Source organism: Sipha flava, unplaced genomic scaffold, assembly GCF_003268045.1.
Source record: "Sipha flava isolate LNK unplaced genomic scaffold, YSA_version1 227_pilon_pilon, whole genome shotgun sequence".
Classification (NCBI taxonomy): Eukaryota; Metazoa; Arthropoda; class Insecta; order Hemiptera; family Aphididae; genus Sipha; species Sipha flava.
This window is the reverse complement of record NW_020272863.1, coordinates 549,992-571,126: the sequence shown is the minus strand read 5'-3', so window position 1 is coordinate 571,126 and position 21,135 is coordinate 549,992. Positions and strand designations below refer to the sequence as shown.

General features: G+C 30.6%; 4 protein-coding genes and 1 long non-coding RNA gene across 7 annotated transcripts; 3 read left to right on the top strand and 2 right to left on the bottom strand.

Moving 5' to 3' along the window:
• Window positions 1–161: 161 nt before the first annotated feature.
• Window positions 162–4,499, bottom strand: LOC112683472 (WD repeat-containing protein 76-like). 2 transcript variants are annotated; one of them, XM_025554521.1, is made up of 12 exons: window positions 4,117–4,499; window positions 3,906–4,037; window positions 3,670–3,792; window positions 3,462–3,592; window positions 2,916–3,021; window positions 2,696–2,832; window positions 2,427–2,587; window positions 2,264–2,351; window positions 2,062–2,200; window positions 1,811–1,995; window positions 1,129–1,250; window positions 162–530 (listed from the first exon to the last, which is right to left on the bottom strand). In XM_025554521.1, the coding sequence occupies exons 1-12, from the start codon at window positions 4,194–4,196 to the stop codon at window positions 369–371; spliced, it is 1,566 nt and encodes a 521-aa protein (XP_025410306.1). In that variant the 5' UTR covers window positions 4,197–4,499; the 3' UTR covers window positions 162–368. The 2 variants fall into 2 exon arrangements, with proteins under 2 accessions (XP_025410306.1, XP_025410307.1); XM_025554522.1 differs by lacking the exon at window positions 1,129–1,250 and having other exon boundaries at window positions 413–530.
• Window positions 4,500–4,665: 166 nt separating this feature from the next.
• Window positions 4,666–18,868, top strand: LOC112683473 (retinol dehydrogenase 13-like). 2 transcript variants are annotated; one of them, XM_025554524.1, is made up of 8 exons: window positions 4,666–4,816; window positions 6,323–6,395; window positions 6,591–6,709; window positions 6,791–6,931; window positions 9,764–9,868; window positions 10,790–11,008; window positions 17,976–18,186; window positions 18,751–18,868. In XM_025554524.1, the coding sequence occupies exons 2-8, from the start codon at window positions 6,331–6,333 to the stop codon at window positions 18,854–18,856; spliced, it is 966 nt and encodes a 321-aa protein (XP_025410309.1). In that variant the 5' UTR covers window positions 4,666–4,816; window positions 6,323–6,330; the 3' UTR covers window positions 18,857–18,868. The 2 variants fall into 2 exon arrangements, with proteins under 2 accessions (XP_025410309.1, XP_025410310.1); XM_025554525.1 differs by lacking the exon at window positions 4,666–4,816 and adding an exon at window positions 4,869–5,025.
• Window positions 6,889–9,041, top strand: LOC112683471 (splicing factor 3B subunit 2). Its single transcript, XM_025554520.1, has one exon. The coding sequence runs from the start codon at window positions 6,987–6,989 to the stop codon at window positions 8,949–8,951; it is 1,965 nt and encodes a 654-aa protein (XP_025410305.1). The 5' UTR covers window positions 6,889–6,986; the 3' UTR covers window positions 8,952–9,041.
• LOC112683475 lies at window positions 11,957–17,272 on the bottom strand. The gene is made up of 3 exons (XR_003148594.1): window positions 16,558–17,272; window positions 15,912–16,011; window positions 11,957–12,266 (listed from the first exon to the last, which is right to left on the bottom strand). It is a non-coding gene; the product is annotated as an uncharacterized LOC112683475 (long non-coding RNA).
• Window positions 18,841–19,816, top strand: LOC112683474 (peptidyl-prolyl cis-trans isomerase FKBP8-like). Its single transcript, XM_025554526.1, has one exon. The coding sequence runs from the start codon at window positions 18,853–18,855 to the stop codon at window positions 19,699–19,701; it is 849 nt and encodes a 282-aa protein (XP_025410311.1). The 5' UTR covers window positions 18,841–18,852; the 3' UTR covers window positions 19,702–19,816.
• The last annotated feature ends 1,319 nt before the right edge of the window (window positions 19,817–21,135 follow it).

Genomic DNA, 21,135 nt, shown 5'->3' with positions numbered 1-21,135 from the left:
GAAATCCTATTATGTAAAAACATTTTACAAAATATTGTAAAACTATAAATGTTTAATAATAATAATAATAATAATAATAATAACAAAAAATTTACTTAGTTTATTAGTTATATTATACAATTTGTAAAAAAAAATTGCTAATTTACTTATATGAAGTAAATGAACGTACCTACATCTTACATATTTGGATTTTTAATTTATGACATAGATATAATTTTTAATAATATAAACTTAAAAGAGTTATAAACCTATTACAGTAGATAATGATAAATTTGAATCCAAAAAACTTGTTAATATAAAAATATGAAGTTATAAAAACTTCAATATGATAAAATTTAATAATTAATTGTTCAATATATCAGATAATTTTAGAGTTGTTGTTCAGTACTAAATATATGTAAACGACCAGACGAATTTCCTCCAACATAAATAGCCTGAGTTGGGTGTACTTCTATGACTGGACAATAAGTAGTCATTTTGTTAGAAGTTAGTGTATGCAACAACTTTCCGTCAGAGTGAAATACTTGTAACTGAAAATAAGTAAAAGATAAATTTGTAAATAATAAAACTTAAAAACATTTTAAGTTGTACACCTATGATTTGACATATCATAGAAAATGAATCTTAATATATTTTTAAGTAAATAATATAAGATTTTGAATTTAAAAAATCACATAATACATATCTTCAATAATATATGTTTGATTAAATAAATAATTTAACTTTAAAAGAAAATTACAATTACCATTTTTATAATTTAAAATTAAGGGTGAGAATTCATATATGTCTAAAAATGGATCTCTCTCAACTATCTCCCTGATAACTATCCCTAGTATAAAAATTGAAAATATTGATTTAAAGTGAAATACCAATCACACTAGTATAAATTATAAGATACATATTTGTCTATAGCTGTTATTCACATAAAATGCAATTTACTTTATAGTTTAGTTAAGACATGGTTTACTATTTAAAAATATTAAATAGTCATAAAAAGTAAAAATGCACTATTTCTTTACTAAAAAAATTAAATAAAATTTATTATTTATTATTATTTGGTTAATATTTCACTTACATCAGTATATTTCATTCAATTTCACTTTATTGTATGAAGTTTATATAGTATACCTGTTTAGGTGTTAACATTGAACCAATAAAAAAGGAGTCGTCCCTATTTGGATTCCATTTTGCTTTCATTACTGAAAGCCATCGCCCTGTATGGTTATTATGATTAATGTTTACAAATGGTTCTAAAAAATAATATTTTATTTATTAAAACATGATTAAAATTTTATAGTATAAATTATATTTCTTTTTGATTTTTATTAATATGGATTCAATTTAACAAGGTCACTAGAATGACAATAGTTATTTAATCATAGTTAATAATAGTTAATTATTATTTATGTACTGAAAACAAGGCCGTAACTGGAAAAAAATTTGGGGGGGGGGTCTAACATTATTATTTAATACAATTTATAGTTAATAAACTATATTCACCGCTAAAATGTTTCTACTTTTGAAAATTTTGGGGGGGAGGGTCCAGACCTCTGGACCCCTTTAGTTATGGCCTTGACTGAAAATAACAGTTTGCTTCATTACTCCATTCAGATTTCTTCACACATGCTACCTCCAGTATAACTTAACCAATTTTAAATTAAGCTAGTACTTATAAAGTATATTTGAAAAAGCATAGTATAAAATAATATTACAATTATATTTTATTTAATAATTAATTAGTTTTGAGTCTTCAAAAATAATTAAAAATATATAACTCATATAAAGATCAAAAATTTTATTTTCAACTTACTTGTATATTCTGAATTTAATTTAGAAGTATTAAAGATTCTAACTTTATCATCATTACTCGTTGAAACCATCTTAATGCCAGTAGCAGAAAAAAATGCACTTGTTAATGATTTTGAATGATCATACTGTAATACTGGATTAATTGCTTTGTCGGTCATATTTCTTATGTCCCACAAAGATACCTCGCTAAAAATAAAAATAAATTGATACTAAATATATTGTTATTAATTAAATTTTGTAATTGTTGATTACCCCACTCCAGATGAAGTCAAAAAATAATTTTTTTCCAAAGGATGACACTGAACTGTACGTACAGATCTACTGTGGCACCAAGAAGTGTTCATTATTATATTAGGTTTTCGTGTATCAATTAAATCTACATGACCAGAACCTTTAAAAAAGTAAGAATAATTTTAGAATTTTGAATAAAATTTAATCAACAAATAAAAAATACCACTGCCTATAAGAAGGTTTCTTTCATATTCAGTATGCCAAGTAGTATGATAACCATGTAATCTTGTTTGCAAATCATTGTTATAAATCTATATAAATAATGTAACATTTAATTAGTAAAGCTAAATAGCTACACAAATTTTGGGTGAATAAATTTTACTGACAATATCAAAAGTCTGTTTATTAATATCACCACATCTAACTGATCCATCATGGCTAGTTGAAAACAACTTATGTGGATCCCAAGTGCAAAACGAAATACAATTCACAGGAGCACCATGTACTTGATAACTTCGTGAGTCATTATCAATTTTGTTAAATAAAGCTACAAAATTTAATAATTACTGAATAAGTAAACTTATTAATCATAAAGAAGATTTGAAATTTATTTTAACTTAAAATTAAAAGAAAAAATAATTAAAAATAACCTTACTTATGTTTCCTTTAATGTCACCAACTACAATTATCAAAGATGTTTCAGAAGGATGAATAGCAAGCGAGTAGATGCGGCCAGCAGATACCTTTATTGAGTCATTGTTCATATCCAGGCTTTTAACTACTTTGGTAAATCTAAATAAAACATTCAAATATGTTATGGTTAGATTACCTGACCATGATTCTAAATTGTTAATAATGTTTAATTAAATGCATACCTATCAATATCGCATGTATGAAAATCATTAACTGCTTCTTTAACAACTAAATCAGCACTTAATTTTTTAAAAAAAGTCGAATCTTCATTTGGTGTAAGTATGGAAACTTAATAAAAAAAAAAAAAAAAAATTATAATTAATAATAATTAAATTTGATTTTGATTTGATAATTATTATTATACACTAGCTGAAATTGAAAAAATATTCAAAGGTGTTTTTAGAAATAAAATAGATAAAAATAAATAAAGCCTATTTAAAAAGGATAAATATAACCTTAGAAATTAGTTAAATGCATGTTCTGTAGTTATTTTAAGTATTACCTACTAAACAAATCTTTGATTGTTTATTTACGAAAAACTCTAAATCAATATTTAAAAATATATGCTCAGAAATAATTTTTTAATTATTAGTATTTCTTGTGTATTATTAAACTTTTTATACTTATGAAACATATCAATGAATAAGAATGAAAAAAAAAAAAAATAGCATAAAAAAACCTAGAAATTAACTATAATTTAACATAGAACTTAAAATGTAAATACATACTTTGATTAACAACATTATTATCATCAACATCATTTGAATCTAATTCTTGCGTTAGACAATTGGGTTTAGTTGTAGAATCAATCAGGTCACTTAAAGGTATATTAGCTAATCTTAATGAACGTCTAGTAGGTCTAAATAAAAAAAAAAAAAAATTAAGGGTCTTAAATATAAAAAATTAAAATATAGGATTAAATTATTTAACACTCACATCATAATCCCTTTAGTTCTTAAATTATATTTTTTTTTTAACAGTTTTTTTCCTTTTTTAACTGGTACAGTATTTTTTAAATTATCTGCCAATGTATCTGCAGCTTCGTTTACACCAAGAATTCTAAAAAAATGTATATATATATACATATAGATATATTTAAGGAAAAAAATGGTAAGTAATTTAAGAAAAATTTCCTCAATAATGAACAACATTTTAAAAATAATTTAACTCACTCTAAAAGACTCATGTTTTCTTTCATCCTTTTATCTCTAAGTTGTGCATATGTCAAATTCTCATCTTCTTCATCAGAAAGCATATCATTTTCAGTCAGTTTTGGAGATGAAACATTTTCACTTTTGTTAATTCTAAAAGCAAAACAAACATATAATAGTCATAAACATACAATATGAATACTGAGTAATAAAGGCCAATAAAATAGCTTACTTCAACTCGTCCATGTCTAATTTCATTATTTTTATTTCATTCCGTGGATTTGTTGAATTCCAATTTTTATTTTTGGGCATTGTTACGGTTTTAGAAATTTATAGGGTACGACACAGATCAGCGTAATATTCACTGTCCTTGTAGGTCTCGGTTGTAGGTATATACTCGATTGAATATTTTACGAACGAAATATAAATTAAATAGATAGTTAAATCGCCAAATTAAGTAAATAATTCACAAACAAGGCAACGGAAAAGTGGTGAAAAATCGCCGGACACAAAACGAGTAACAATTTCACATATTGCAATGAATTATAGACGGACTTCAGACAGGATACAGGAAAATGGATATCGGACACAATTGTTGTTTTTATCCTACGAAATTCGAATAACCTATAATAGTTCGGTAAATTGGCGCGAACATTTACAACCTCCTGGACATCCGAACTGTGTTTTTTTTATCTATCCAGTGTTTTATCACCGTGAACGTTTGCAGTGCTTGCACATTATTGTTGAATTAATTATCGAGGTTGATGTTTGACATTAGACGCGTTTCTTGCATACCTGTTTTATTATTGCGTCTGTGCATTCTATCAACTTTTTGGCGTCCAGCGATTCGGTTCCCAAAAATTTACGGTGGCCCGATCGAGTCGACGACGGTGTCACTCGCGGTCCGTCTCCAACCGGAATTGCTGAAAGTGGTACGTACGTCCTTATTTTTTAACGTGTTTTACTCATTGTTAAACTCTTACATAAACGCTCTCTTGCGGATCCCCGGCCGGCGTTCGGTTCGACAATCCTATTGTTAGCATAAATTGTAATTATAACATTTGTTCTGAAGACAACTGTCGGTTAAGACCGACTAATAATGCTCTTATATGTGATACGTGTGTTTGCTACGTGTTTACAGGTATTTTTATTTCGTTGAGAATTTTGTAACGCAACATATTGTTTTTACAACTCTACTGTTAAACAATAATCGTCATCGTCATTTCATCAAAAATAACTTAAACAATCATTTTATAACATGTGATTGGATGTAGGTATATAGGTAGGAATTATCTTGTGACTAACTTGAATTTACAAAAAAGTACAACATGAGCCATGACTTCACGAGTGTTCTGTGTAATATATTTGAACGAAAAAATGAACAATTATTGTATTATTGTATTGAGATATTGTACATCTATGAAAGTCTAGAATACAGTTTAGATTAATTTTAAAATTCTATATATTTTATTTATTATTTACTTAAATACAAATTAGAAAAAATAATGATTCTCTTTTTTGTTGATTTGAAATGGTATTCAGACAATTGATACCAGGTAGTTTTGTTGATATCGGACTTTCTGCACCTGATATTTTTAGAACGCGAACAATTGACACTAAGCGATTATAATTACGATAACCGCGAGTAGGTGCCTACTACCTATAGTCTATAGTTATTAGTTACTATTTAGTGCCTGTACTCTGTAGTGTGTTCATTATCCAACCATTTTAACAATTTAATTTAAAAGTTATTCATTCAGTATGAACTCAGAATGCTCAATAGATGAAATTTAAATAATAAAAAATTAATTATTTGTAATTACATTTATGTTTTTCAAAAATAAGTGGATGGGCTATAGCATTGTAAAATTAGTGTAATGACAAATTCATTCAAAACTAAAGTTATAATGCTTAAATGTTGATTATTAATTATTTTATTGTATTATATTATATGCATTCATATTCGGTATCAATTGTCCTATTATTGGGTGTCATATGTCTCGGGTATCAAATGTCCTAGATACATTTTAAATATGATTATAATAACATGATACAATTACTAAATATTATTTATTTTGTATATTGTATATGTATTACTTTTGTGATATTACTACACAAAACCGATGGTAACTAAGGAAGAAATTATTAGGATTGCATACATTATTGACTTAATAAAGAATTTCTACCTATTGTATTTACGATAATATATTAAATGTTCAAAAATGATCTATTTATAATAATTAATAATCTGTGTATCAAAAATTATGCCAAAAATGTAAACAAAACCACCTTTTATTGTTTTTAAAATTGATCCTTTATGTAAACTAAATTATTAATATTGCCTTTGAACATTATCTATTAAAATATGTGTAATAGATTTATATATTATCATTTAAAACTTTTTTTTCGTATTTTTGATATATATATTTTCTACTTAGGTGTTGTAATGATTAATTGCATCAAGTTAATACCATATGCTACCTCAGTTGTTGTTGGCTTATACTTGATAAAGTAATAATTACCATTGTAAATCGTTTAATTTTCTTAAATAAGATAATTATAAAATTCAATTCATAAAGTTATTTCTAAAATTAACTTTTATTGACTAACTATTAATTGTTATTTTATGATTAAAAAAGGTATTTTATTTTTAAAAAAAAAAAACTTTGAATTTATATACTTATGCAATGTTTATGGTTATTTTAGGCGTTACTTTGCTGGTGGTGTTTGTAAATGTAATACTGACCTAACTGGTAAAACTGTAATTGTTACTGGAGGTGCCACTGGTATTGGTAAGGAAGTTGCTCTAGCTCTAGCTAAAAAAGGTAAATCATTAATTGTTATCAATAAGTCTTTAAATTATATATATATATATATAGGTACTAATTTATCTTTTGTATTTTAAGGTGCTAAAGTGGTGATAACTTGTCGAAATCAATTTGAACGGTTATCCCTTGAGGACAAGTGGTTGTTGAACCTTGAATATTTATACTTGGATCTTAAATCATTCAACAGTATTCGGGAGTTTTCTCAAGTTATTCACGACCGTAAGCTTATTTTGTAATTAAAATATCTGTTCAATTTTCTTGTATATCAGTCAATATGCATGAACCTGAAGTTAATGAAGAAGAATCACTAATCCCGCCTGGTGAAGATGTCGCTCTTCCCCCAGCCCTTGAACAAGCATTGAATTATAAAGAAGAAAGAGCAAAAGAAGTTGGTGTTATTGATGGAGTAACAGAAGTAGTATCTGAATTTTCACAAGAAAATGAAAGTGAAGTTGTACAGTCTCTAAATGAAGATGATGATGATGATGAAGAAGATGATGAAGAAGAGCAAGTAGTTAAATTGTCTACAAAAGATCGCAAAGTAGCTAAAAGAAGAAAGAAGAAGTACAAGAAGAAAAAGAAAAAGCAGTTAAAAAATGAGCAAAAAGAAAAAAAAGTGTCATCATCTTCAGATAAAGAGAATAAGGTTGAAAAAATAGATATAGAGGTTGAATACATACAAGAAACACTAAGTGTGTTTAATCTTGTACCCATGTATAGACAATATGCTAAAGTTTTTGAAAATTTTAAAATTCCTGAGCCAGAACAGAAACCAGCAGATACTACTGGTGGCCAAGAAGCAACTTTACCTAGTTTAGATTTAAAGAAAGTACCTAAACTTCCTGAACAAGAAGATGATGATGATGATGATGGTAGAGATAAAGATGATAATCAACCCAAAGGACCTGATAAGTTATCAAGAAGACAATTTAAAAAAGTTACGCGCTTAAGTGTAGCTGAACTTAAACAACTAGTTTCTAGACCAGATGTAGTAGAAATGCATGATGTTACTGCTAGAGATCCTCATCTTTTAATACAATTAAAAGCTCACCGTAACACTGTACCTGTACCTCGTCATTGGTGTTTTAAGCGTAAATATTTGCAGGGTAAACGAGGTATTGAAAAACCACCGTTTGATTTACCTGATTTTATTAAACGCACTGGTATTATGGAAATGAGAGCTGCTCACCAAGAAAAAGAAGATGAAAAATCTCTAAAAAATAAAATGAGAGAAAGAGTTAGACCTAAAATGGGTAAAATAGATATTGATTACAAGAAATTACACGACGCTTTCTTCAAATTACAAACTAAACCTAGATTATCTCTTCATGGCGACTTGTACTATGAAGGTAAAGAATATGAAACTAAACTTCGAGAAAAAAAACCTGGTGATTTAAGCGCTGAGTTGCGTACGGCATTAGGTATGCCAGTTGGTCATAATGCCCACAAAGTCCCTCCACCATGGCTTATTGCCATGCAACGTTATGGTCCTCCTCCATCATATCCAGCTCTTAAAATCCCCGGTCTTAATGCTCCCATTCCTGAAGGATGTTCTTTTGGTTATCATGCTGGTGGTTGGGGAAAACCACCTGTAGATGAACGTGGGCGACCACTTTATGGAAATGTTTTTGGTACTCCATCTGATTATGATGAATCCCATGTAGCTGAAGAGCTTATAGATAAATCAATGTGGGGAGAACCAGATTCAGAATCTGATGCTGAAGAAAGTGAAGAGGAAGAAGAAGAAGAAGAAGTCAAGGAAGCTGAGGAAGTGGCAATTGATGCTAGTGGTATTGCTACACCAGTTGCAGAAGGCTTAGCTACTCCTTCAGGCATTATGTCTGGATTACCTAGTGGTTATGAAACACCTGAATATATTGAATTGAGAAAACGAAAGATTGAATCTGAAATGGAAAGTAGTGAACAACAACCACTGTACCATGTATTGCCAGAAAAGAAGGTTGATACTGTACGTGGTTCGATGATGGCATCTACACATATGTACGATATACCAACTGCAGTTGCTAATAAACCTGGCGAAGTTGAAGTCAGTTTAGATCCATCTGAATTAGAGTTAGCTGGAGATGTTGAAGCTATGGCTGCTAGGTATGAGCAAAGAATGAAGGATCAACAGGGCGGGGAAGATGATGGTACTGAGACTGAAAAGAAGAAAGGCCAAAAACGAAAAGCTGCTCAAGAAGCAAAAACAAGCAAAAAATACAAGGACTTCAAATTTTAAGCTAATAAGATTAGATTATACTTATATTTTAGAGAACATTAGAATATTATTTATAAATCGTAACTGATAGTACTGTATTTTGTATATATCCTCTAGATATTATATTATTATCAGACATGAATTGGTTCAACTTTTTTTTTAAACATTAAACAAAATTAATTTAATACAATTAATACTTATAATACAAATGAATAATATTTTACCATTGATTTATTCAATAATTAGTTGGTTAAATTTTGATCTAATTGAAAATTAATTCTGCTCATGAAATAAAAATTACCTAATCATGTAGATAAAAAATTATAATGTTGTCTAAACATAATTAATAATCGCACAATGTTTGTCTCATACAACATTACATAAATAACAATTGATTTGCAAGTATTAACATTTAATAAATGAGTGAAAAATTTTATTGTATTTAATAAATGGCTTATAAAAAATATTTTTATTTTTCAATACCTTAAATAACAATTTTTTTTTTTTTTTTACTATTCAAACTGCTTGTTTTTAAATTATTACAAAATATGACATAATAATATAAAGTAAGCAACATTGTTTCTTTCACAAAATACTTGTATTTAGTTAGAGATACCTAGTTAAATATTATGAAAACGCTTTGAGTTGATTTTGTGTGCAAAGAAAGTGTTATTTTCTGTTAACAATATCATAACAGTAAAATAAGTTCACATTTGTTAACCATATAGTAGTATGTAATAATATAAATTCAATATACACATTAAATGGCAAAATATGATTAGATTATATTAATTATAAATGTATAGAATGCCTTGTGTTTTGTTTATTTTCAGGTTTTGATTCTATATATGCTTTGGTGAATAACGCCGCAGTGTTTTATCAAAATTTCCATTGGACTGAAGACGATTTTGAGTCAACATTTCAGACAAATTATTTAGGCAAGAACCCATTTCGTATTAAATTTATATAATATTGCTTACAAGCTCGAGTAAACCCTGATAAGCATTTTATTTATTTGATTCTAATGCAGCTTTAACATCATATATATGTATGTAATAGAAGGTACCTTATTAATCATAAATATTAAAAATTGTGTTTTTACACTTTTTATTATTTGTAATTAAAATGATTAAGAACTGATTATTTTCATTTGCTATCTAATTTTTACTGTAATATTGTTAATTATATATAATTCTATCTATATCTATATATATACTAATTATTTTAAATTTTTATCTTAGTCCCAAATTAAGATCTGAGAGAGGTTCTCCCTTAAATAAGATATTTTTTTAGACTTATTATTTGTTGATTATCTTATTATCTTATTTATTAAACAATTTGCATTAAAGTCCCTCCCTTTATATAGTCCTGCAGCCACGTTATTTTTTTAATTGCTATTATTTCACATATTTATAATATCTAAATTACACTCTATAGAATGGCTATGGTGACAAGTAAATCAATAATGTAATAGATGAATTAAATTGTTATTTTCTTAAACTTTTAACAATTATAATGCCTATAAAAGGATATATATTAGGGCAATGCATTGAATAAATATTTAGAAAAAGTATTGTCGATAGGTTTCTGTGTAGAGCCAACTTGGACTTATTTCTGGAAATAATAAAATTATAAAATTTTGATGAAGTTGTAACACAATTTATGTTGTAAAAATTGATGAATAACTTGAGTCGATATTGAAAAACATGATCGTCAATTAAATACCGACTTGACATTTTGATTTTGTTTTTTACCGATCGGTGCCCGGGACCGATGTACGTTAAGGAATTCCAATCAGGAACTATAAAAATTTGACTTCAAGTCGTACACGTGTAATCGACGACGGTGTTATTTCATAGGTCCGTTCCTCCTGACGCACCTGTTGCTCGATCTGATCCACGCGTCCCCAGACGGCGGCCGCATCGTCAACGTCACTTGCGAAGCGCACCGATACGTGCGCGGATTGAAACCGATCTACGCCAACTTGGGCTATCTTTCCCATAGCCGCTTTGCTGCGTACGCCGAGTCCAAAGCTTGTCTGCAGCTGTTCTCGCACAAGCTCTCGCTGTCGCTGACTGGTAAGAAATTTACCGCATCGTACACCGTAGGATATAATCTACGAGATATAAAAAAAAAAGATTCGGGATCAATATTATTATAATATTGCGCGGATTTTTATGTAATTACATATATTTATTGAATGTGAATTTCTCAATTCTAATTAAAAATAAGCACGTTTCATAACACCCTGAATAATATGAGACCTTTTTTATTTTACATATTTTCACATACTTTGATGTAAATACATATTTTTAAATATTTAATTAATATTTACATATTTTGTAAATATTTCATATTTTCATACCATTTCAATACAGTTTTTATTTAATTTACAATTATTATATTGGAATTAAATGAAAGAAGATATTTCAAATCTTAAATCAGATACTACAACTGCTATTACTTCTGATATGTAAATTAATAACTTGCAATATAATTTAGCAAATATTTCCAAAAAAATTTTTTTTTGGTTAAAATAATAAAGTATTAGAAACATTGAATCTAATAATAATTGAAAGTCTCGCGATAGTGGAAAATGCAGAAATTTAATGAAATTATGTTCAAGTAGAATCTGGAGTTATAAAAAAAAAATAATTAGACTACGTACTGGGTAATACGTTGGTTTACAAAAAAATTAAAACTATTTGATATAATCTTATTAATATAAATGAAAATATGTCAAATTATATTGAAGTAACACCATTCGATGTATGTGGTATGAAATATGCCCCATTAACCTCGGGTGACGTTGAATACAGCCCCAGCCGCTACGAGTTGACTTTGAAATCAACCGCCGTACATTAAAATTTAAAAATCTTTAAATGTACGTCTTATCTAATCGTTCCGAAAAAGACAACATTGAAGATGATTAAATGAATAATTATTAATTAATAATTAAAAATTAATGGAAAATACCGATTTTTTTTTTAAATATTTTACGTTTTTTAATACATATTTTAGTAAAAATAAGAACATAAATATTTACATATTTTGATTTTTTTATTACATAAAAATCCGCGCCTTAATTATAATAAATTGTACACGCTTACGACACAACCTTGCAGTCACGCCGCCGATTTATTCACAAACGCGGCCGGAGAAAAATTGTTATTTTCTACACTGACCTTAAAAAAAAAAAATAATTAAAAAAAAAAAAGAAAGGCTTTAGGAAACCTAGTTACTAAGATGTGTCGAGACCTCGTTCGCCAATATCCTCGTACAATCTTATTTTTTCAATTCATAATGTGTATCGGCGAAGTATTTAATTGTGTTGTGCTACTCATGTAATCATTAAAAAAAAAAAAAAAAAAATTGAAAAAGATATTTTATTAATTTGAAATAAAAAAGTAAGGACAATCACAGAATAAGCTTTTAAAATACGTATCTATGCACTAAAAATGGCTAGGTATGCTTATAAATTGCTTTAAATTGGTATTCTGAAAAAAGTGTACAATTTTGACCAAAATGAAAAATGAGATAAACAATTTAAATTTACAAGTACATTTTATCAAAATAATATCTAAGATACAATTAAAAAAATATTCAATAAATATATTTTTAAATTATGAGTGAGACAAGGAATGTATTGGTTCTACCACAATGTCAAGGGTGTATTTTATGTATTGAATATTGTACATTGTATTCATGTACACAATTTTTACCTCAATGATTGCTCCTATCATCACAATCATAAGAGATTTTTCTTAGGAAATGTTGTCTAGTTGGTACTTTGAAATGGGGTAATTTTATGAATTTCCCAACAGTTTATTTCAAAAAAACTGACGAGGAGTTATTAAAAAAATAACCACCGGTTGAGAGCCACTAGTTTATAAAATACTTAAGGGCTCAAATTATGAATTCATTTCATGTCAATCAATCTACTCAAATTTAACACTCCGAAGTTGGTTTCACAAGTTTAGTGTCCAATAGTTTGATAGAAAATTTAGAAAATTTGATGAAAGCGATTGGATTCTTGGAAATTATATTGACAAGGATAATAATTGTCCGTCAGTATATATTTATTGATATTCTTACATATAATCTTCACATAATTATCGATAAGAAAATATTTGATTATTTTTAAAGGATTAAATATGTGATAAGATTGTATAAGTCAGTGGTAGAAGGACAGATCTACCTGATCTAAATGCACCAGCATTTGCTAAATACGTCGTCCCGTGCACCTCGTTTACGTGATCCTGCGTCCACGGTCGCCAGCGGATAAATGATGTTCCGGCGAAAGGAATATGTGCACCAGTGTAGCCAGATCTATAATGACTGCGGTTGGGGGAGTATGATTAAAATTTCCGTATCGAATGTGTAATTACCGTACTTACCTATATTTATTTTCACCAAGAAACAAAAACATTAAGTTTGTATAATCACATTAGTTCATAAAAATAGTCCAATATTTTATTTTTGTAAAATGTCCAAACTACCTGGAATGACTGTTTCTTTGGTAATTTCTTGTTTTTCATAAATATGATCATTGAGCTTATCATTGCTCTTGTTGGTTCAAATTTTACTCAACTACTTAGTTCTTTGGTTCATGTGTTCCCTTGCTAAGAGTAAACTGTTAACTGTTTCTGTACTTAGTTTATTTCTTCCTTTGATTTTTATTAAATAATTTTTGAAAACACCCTCTCGCAATCAATCGAAGAGAGAGGTAAGCTTAGAGCTTTTAATATAAAACCAACAACATTTTTAAATGGTTTTTATTTATTTATTTATTTTTTTTATAGTAATTAATTGGAAACAATTAAAATAACTGTATTTTATATAATCGTTTTTATTCATCCGTCCGCATACACATCCGTCCTACACATTATAGAATTACCATATGCCCCCAACCGCGTCCGTACGTCTGGCAACACTGATGCGCACAGAGTTTTACTACAGAGTTTTCACCGTGGAAATTTCCAGTCGCCTATTTTTTTTTCTCATTCTGGTGTTGACAAAATCAATTTAAAAAATTTAATAATTGACATCCTTAAAAATTTATTTGAAGTAGGATTGTGTCCAAAAGTTGTTTGCGATCAAGGCACAAATAATCAAAGTACTTTAAAATCATTAAATATTTCATAAGATAGCCCATATTTTTATGTTAATAATAATAAAATATTTTCTATATTTGACGTTCCACATTTAATTAAAAGTGTAAGAAATAATTTAATTGAAGCCTGTTTTATTAAAGGTGATAATATAATCTCATTTGATGACATAAAAAAAACTTATGATCTAGACATAAAAAATCATAAAAGTAGGTCTCTCATTAAAATAACAGATGCTTATATTTATCCAAATTCTTTTCAAAAAATGCGTGTTAAATTAGCTACACAATTACTAAGCAATTCAATGTCAGCAACAATCCGAACTTGCATACAAACAGGACAACTTCTAAGTAGCACTGCTTCAAACACAGCAGATTTTATTGAGTTAATTTATTTAGTTAGTTAATTTATTTGATTGTTTAAATAGCCGGTCTTTATATAGCCATAATCCATATCTCTATGCATTAACTGATTCAGGTACTATAAAACATTTTTTATTAGAAGCTTCGCAATACTTCACAGATCTACATAAATTAAAAAAAGGAAAATTTACACAACCACTCTGTTTTAAAGGTTTTAAGCAGACCGTTAATGGTGTATTGCAATTTTTTTTGAAGAAAAATCTAATGATATAGTATTTTTAATGACCAACCGTTTGAATCAGGATGTATTAGAAAATCTTTTTAGTATTTTTCGACAAAAGGGTGGTTATAACAAAAATCCAACAGCCAGAACGATTAGGACTTCGATAAGAAGTAATTGTATTTTTTCTTTATGCACATCTACTAGAACAAATTGTGAGGCAACCTTAGAAGATAACAATCCTATAGTAATTGACCCAATAAGACCTCAATATCAAGTAAATTCAAATGATTCATCATTAAATTCTGATTCTGACACAGAGTGTACTTCTAATTTATCCCTTTTTTCTTCTATATCATCTGATGAGGATTCTATTAAAAATGTAAATATTGATAATGATGTTACCTTAGAGGACTGTTCTGTTGCATACTTTGCTGGATATTTGGGTTATAAATGTATAAAAAAATTTAATTGTGACTTTTGTCAACAAGAACTGTTTACAAATAAAAATGTATGTGATAAAAAACAATTTCTTCTTCTGAATAAAAACTACACTACAATAAATGATGCAAGTGGGCTTAAAGCGCCATCAAATAATTTTAATAATGTTATAAATAAAATTTTAAATGTTTTTGAAAATAATTATAAAAACTATTTTCATAAAAAGAAAATTAAACAACAATTAACTGAACTTGTAAAAAATAATAATACAATTAAAAAATGGCTAAACGAATCAATGACAAACTGTTTAGAGCATAAGTTGTATATAATTGAACACCTTTTAATATGCAAAATATTTAATAAAACAAAAATGTTTTCATCCACATCAAAATTAGCAATATTTTCAAAACTAAAAATATTAAATCATACTTAAATAATAACAATTTTATATTTATGTATTCATTATTTCTTTGTTCTGACATTGTACCTATGAGTTAACATAATCTGTTTTTCAATCGATCCATATATTTGCTGATACACTGAGTATAGAACTTGCAGAGCCTGCTGATCATGGTGTTACCTGTGCCTGAGAAGTCGAACATTTTCTTTCTTTTACAAGTTTACCTGTATTGTTTTATTTTTGTAGGTTGCTAACCTTTTGCAACCATATCTTTGTGTTTGTACTGTTGTTACTATAAAATTGTGATATGCAAATATGTAAATAAATAGTTATATGTCATAACTGACAATTAAGTTTACCGTATTATTATTGTATTTTATTATATTACGAAATATTCATCAATACCTACAAATATAATGAAAAAAGTATGAAATTATGTCTACTCACATGCATAGTTTTTTGCATAACAGGTCAAAATAATTGAAAAGGTATCTGGTGCCTGGTATTTAATTTTCACTACTCAAATTATTGAAGTGTAGAATGTTTTCTGAAAATTATTGTAGGCATTAATAATTAACATTAATAATTCGAAACTGGACTGAGATGGTAATTTAGGGAGGTCATTTTTCGAAAATCTCCATAGTTTATCCAGAAATGAGGAAAACCTTTTCAAAAACTGAGTAATTTCGGTAAATTCTGTAAAATTCCGCCGTAAACGGATTTAATCATATTTAATTATCAATTTAATCATATCATTTAAAATAGTAAGTCATTAGGTATGAATGCTAGGAATTAAATATTAATATATGTATAAATAACTCTGACCGCAAAGGAGCAATGCAATACTGAGTTATGAGCACCCGTGGCCCGCCCCGCCCAGTGCGGCAGCGCTTGACGCTCGTTCTGTGTTTATCTATACAGATTGTAAAATAATTATTTTTTCTATTATACAACGCATTCTATCGGCAGCTAGAACAAACATAATTTTAGTAGCCTAATATCTCTATACCATGGACTATCTATCTATTCTATAATCAATGGTAATACCTATAATTAACATAACGGAAGAAATCTAAAGCGCGTTACACACTACCTGATTTGTTCGGGCCGACAGGATACCTGACCAAATCAGATGTTGCGTACACACAGTACGACCACCACACGATTTAGTCAGTCTTAACACCGTTATTAAACTGGAAGTAGGTACTAGGTACACACACGTGTTATCACGTTAACCTCAATAAACCAACTAAAATCCGCCCGACAGTGCTACATACTATATGATTTGGTCGGTCGGTCGGGCGATCAGATGGTATGGCCACCTGACAACAGTGGCGTACCTGTGGGGGGGCAACAGGGGCATTTGCCCCCCCAAGAAGTTTTTTGATGCCATAATGCAAATTCATTGTCCAGCTTAAATAATGTAAATAATTAATATTTTCACTGATTATAATCGTGTTTGATATCACTATCAATGTAATATAAAATGTCAATATTCGATCAAATTAGGATTAGGAGTTATGGTCACATATAGTCACTATTTTATAATGTGATTATCACTTATCATTGATATCAAGTGATCAACATGAGGACGTTATCATTACTTATTTTATAACCATAAAAAATTGTGAAAATTAATTTATGCCCCCCCCCCAAAAATGTTACACAGGTACGCCACTGTCTGACAAGACCCGACAGGATTAAAGTCAGACGACACGTCTACACACGACCTGATATGACGTCTGATCTGACCAAATTATCCTGTCGGCCTGATCAAATCAGGTAGTGTGTACCGCGCTTAAAATTCTAGGGTAATGAATTATAATTTATTTTGGTACTTATTAATTATTATATTACTTAGAATAACTGAACCGATTTACGATAGCCAGTTGATTATATACAAATCATGTTTTTCTTCTATGAATTACAAAAATAAATCTCGTGTTTACCGTGTAATGCTTATATATAAATTATATGATAACAATCTGCAATAAAAATTGAGTGCTTAAACTATTTAAAGACTTAAATTATATTATTAATAATTTTTAATCAGTAATTGTTAGTTGATACTTTAATACTAGTATAATTCCCATTTTGTATTTACACTTCTACTCGGCCTATACTCAATACCTGGTTTGTATTAAAATTTTTACTCGGCCAATACTCGATACCCGGTTAGTACTATAAATTTTACTCGGCCAATACTCGATACCCGGTTAGTATAAACAATTTTACTCGGCCAGTACTCTGTACCCGGCTTAGTACCAGATTTTTTACTCAGAACATCTCTATTCGATACCAGTATTTTTTTATCGATATGAGTAAAGTATCAAAACCATGGTATAGATACAAAATGTACTTGTATCGAAAGAAAAGTATCGATACTTTATTGATATCAGTAGTATTGCAACGTCCCTACGTTCAACGCGTCCAGTCATCGCACTGCGATTGAGATGTTCTTTGTGTTATTCTCGACCAAGAACAAAGATCTAAGACCGGTGGTTTTTGTAGGTACCAGTGTTACCGTGAATGACGCGAATCCCGGAAACGTGCGGACGGCGCTGTGGAAACTATACTTCAACGAAACCTATCATCCGTTCTTGCTGAAGCTTTATATGCCGTTGCACTGGTTGCTGTCCAAATCACCTGTTGAAGGCGCACAGACTCCGTTGCATCTAGTCCTGTCACCGGATCTTCGAGGCGTCACGGGCAAATACTTCTCGTAAGCGTCCGTACACGATAGTAATATTAATAATAAACACGTACGTTCGTGTTAATCTATATGTGTTGGTTCGGAACATTCGCACTGTTGTTTTTTGTGCGGCCGAGTCGACGGTTTTCGAAAAAATTTGAACATTTAACGATGGTCTGTTTAGAATAATACATATACTATAATAAATACAAATGCTAAAAATCCAAGAAGCAGTGGTGGAGCGTAGTTTATTTTTCAATGAAGCTGTTACTTGTGTCGAGTATCCCCATTCCAAGTCACAAGCCACGAGTAACAATTTATCTGTATTTTTGGATAAATTAATTTAAAAATTATTCGGTTCAAACCAAATAATGTACAGTAATATTTGATGTCACATATGTAAATCATGTATTAAAATTTTCTGTCACGCAATACCATCTACCCCCCACCCCGTTCTAGTCATGAAGCTGCTGCTTCAATGAAACCCCATCGCACCGCCACTGCCTAGAAGTAGGTAACAAAACATTCGTGTAACACGCGCGGATTCCTATCATTATGAACGTACACCAACGCGTACCGTGATTGTATTCGCAGGGATTGCGTGGAACGGGACCCTTCACCGCTGTGCGTCAACTCGAAGATCGCGGAAGGCCTGTGGATCCAGAGCTTGGCGTGGGTGAACCATCGGCTGCAGAGATGAGCAGGAGGGTGCCGGTCCATGAGGTGATATACGATCGGCCGGTAGCGGCGGCTGTGCCCACCGGCGTGTACAGGCCTATGACCGGGGACGAGTGCGTACTGACGCTGTCGGACGTGCGGCTGCAGGACGTGCAGCCGCCGGCCGACTACTGGCATTCCTGTACGCTGGACGGCGGCGGCGTGCCGTATGAACGGCGGCCGGTGATCGGCGAAGCGGATTGCATGGTGGACAGGGGGCTGGAGGCGGTGTTGCGCGGCATGACGGTGGGTGAGCTTCGAGAGTTCTGCTTGGGCGACGGCCGTGGTGGCCGTGTCTCGGGCCGTGTCCAGCTGTCGGCCGTGGTGAAGGGCCGCGGCGCCTGCGTGGGTGAGGCCAACGCCAAAGACGACGACCAGCGGAAGGTGGACAACGCGTTGCGGTACAAGGACACCGGCAACCGGTTGTACGGGCAGTCCCGTTATGTGGACGCGTTCCACCGGTACAGGGCGGCCCTGCAGAACGTGCTGTTCATGCGGACAGTGAACACGCCATCTTGGAACTCGCTGTACTGCACCGTGGTCAATAATATGGCCGCGTGCCAGCTGCGGTTGGACAACCAGGAGCACGTGCATCGGCTGTGCACCAAGGTGCTGACCGTTCAACCGGATAACCTCAAGGCGCTGGTGCGCCGGTGCCACGCGGCCGTCGAGCTCAAGCTGTACAAGAGTGCGGCGGACGACGCGCGGCAAGTGCTGACGCGCGAGCCTCACAACTCGGAAGCCAAGCGTTACCTGGACGAGGCCGAGCGCGGCATTCAGGTGCAGGAAGCCAGTTATCGGGATATGGTCAGGAAGATGTTCGCTTGATCCGCCGCGTCAGCAGCTACGGGGCCGCACTCGTTCCAGTGCTGCCCATACGCGCCACCGCGTAACGTCTGTTTCTCCGTCTTGTAATGATAATAAATTAAACGTTTTTATCCTACGAGTGCGTTCTGTTTTTTGATTTGTGTATGAATCGTATCGGTAGCGTCTCTAGATAGACCCTTTTATAAGGAGGGCGTGAAATGTGTATATGTATTTACATATTTCAATTTTCCTAGTAAGATACAAACAACATTTTACCTTAAAACTACTGGTCGGTTAAAAAATAGCAGCTGTTGTACGGAATAACAACGATTGTTCTGCCTTGTGATTAATTACGGTTTATTCAGGTGTACCTGGTATTATTATGTATCTTACTTATTCAGGCTCAAGTATAAGAACACTACTGGATTTGTCTATGTTGACAGCCCGCAGATATTAGAATATGTCTCAACATCAAGATTTTTTTTTGTATGTACGGCTAAAAAAAAAAGGTTTTTAATCTGTCATGAACTAAGGTCAGTACTATTGATTCTGAGATCACACAATAAACTTAGCAAATAATCTTTTTTTCATTTATAGCTTTTATTCAGAACATACCCACATAAAGCTGTTTTACTATGGATTTGTTTTTATTTATATTATTCAAATTAAACCAAAAGTACATGTTGCTCTGTTTTCTAATTTATTTTGTTTACATCGTGAAACAGTTTTATTTTATACAATGATCCAAAATTATTTGGCGGGGGAATAGTTCGATTACAATGTAAATAAATGTTACACATGTTTATCTTCAAATAAACTAGGTCTAAAGTTGCATCATGTTAATAATTCATCGGCAATCTGATTAAGTGATGGAAATTATTCAGTCTACTCGTAAGTCTATGAAGGCATATAAAAGTTAAGATTTGTGACTATTAGAAGCAGGGATGACCTTTAAATAACAACTGTTTGTATTTTAAATGTTAAATGGATGTATAAAAAGTGTGCAAAATATTATATAATGTAATTAAATATGTCTTAATAATTTGATTAGTTTATCTGCTTTCTTACTGTTTGGTCTTTATAATTGGTTGAAAAAAATTCCATTATTGTATGAGTGCAATTTCAACATGTTCACAAAGAAGTATTCATAGAATTAATGAAGTACAAAATAGGTTTAATTAAAAATATAGAACATATATTTAATCAAATAATTACAAATATAACAACCTAACATACAATTCACCCGAACATTAGCAATCACGGTTTACACAAAATGTAAGTATTAAATACGTGATATTTGTAAAACATACTTTCATATTTTAACAAAGTAACGTTTTTTATATATTTATATGAGCACGAATAATTAGATTTTGATTGCTCAATTATTTTATATAACAAAACCCTATTCGTTTGAAAACATAAAAATGAACATTATAAAAATAAATAATATAACCC

Bases quoted from the DNA above. Each gene is read 5' to 3' on its own strand.
- LOC112683474 (XM_025554526.1), top strand. From the start codon at position 18,853: ATGAGCAGGAGGGTGCCGGTCCATGAGGTGATATACGATCGGCCGGTA.
- LOC112683473 (XM_025554524.1), top strand. From the start codon at position 6,331: ATGATTAATTGCATCAAGTTAATACCATATGCTACCTCAGTTGTTGTT. The intron at 11,009-17,975 runs GTAAGAAATTTA...TGGTTTTTGTAG, and splicing joins GCTCTCGCTGTCGCTGACTG to GTACCAGTGTTACCGTGAAT. The intron at 18,187-18,750 runs GTAAGCGTCCGT...TTGTATTCGCAG, and splicing joins GTCACGGGCAAATACTTCTC to GGATTGCGTGGAACGGGACC.
- LOC112683471 (XM_025554520.1), top strand. From the start codon at position 6,987: ATGCATGAACCTGAAGTTAATGAAGAAGAATCACTAATCCCGCCTGGT.
- LOC112683472 (XM_025554521.1), bottom strand. From the start codon at position 4,196: ATGCCCAAAAATAAAAATTGGAATTCAACAAATCCACGGAATGAAATA. The intron at 3,793-3,905 runs GTGAGTTAAATT...ACATTTTTTTAG, and splicing joins GAAAACATGAGTCTTTTAGA to AATTCTTGGTGTAAACGAAG. The intron at 2,588-2,695 runs GTAAGGTTATTT...TAAATTTTGTAG, and splicing joins TGACATTAAAGGAAACATAA to CTTTATTTAACAAAATTGAT.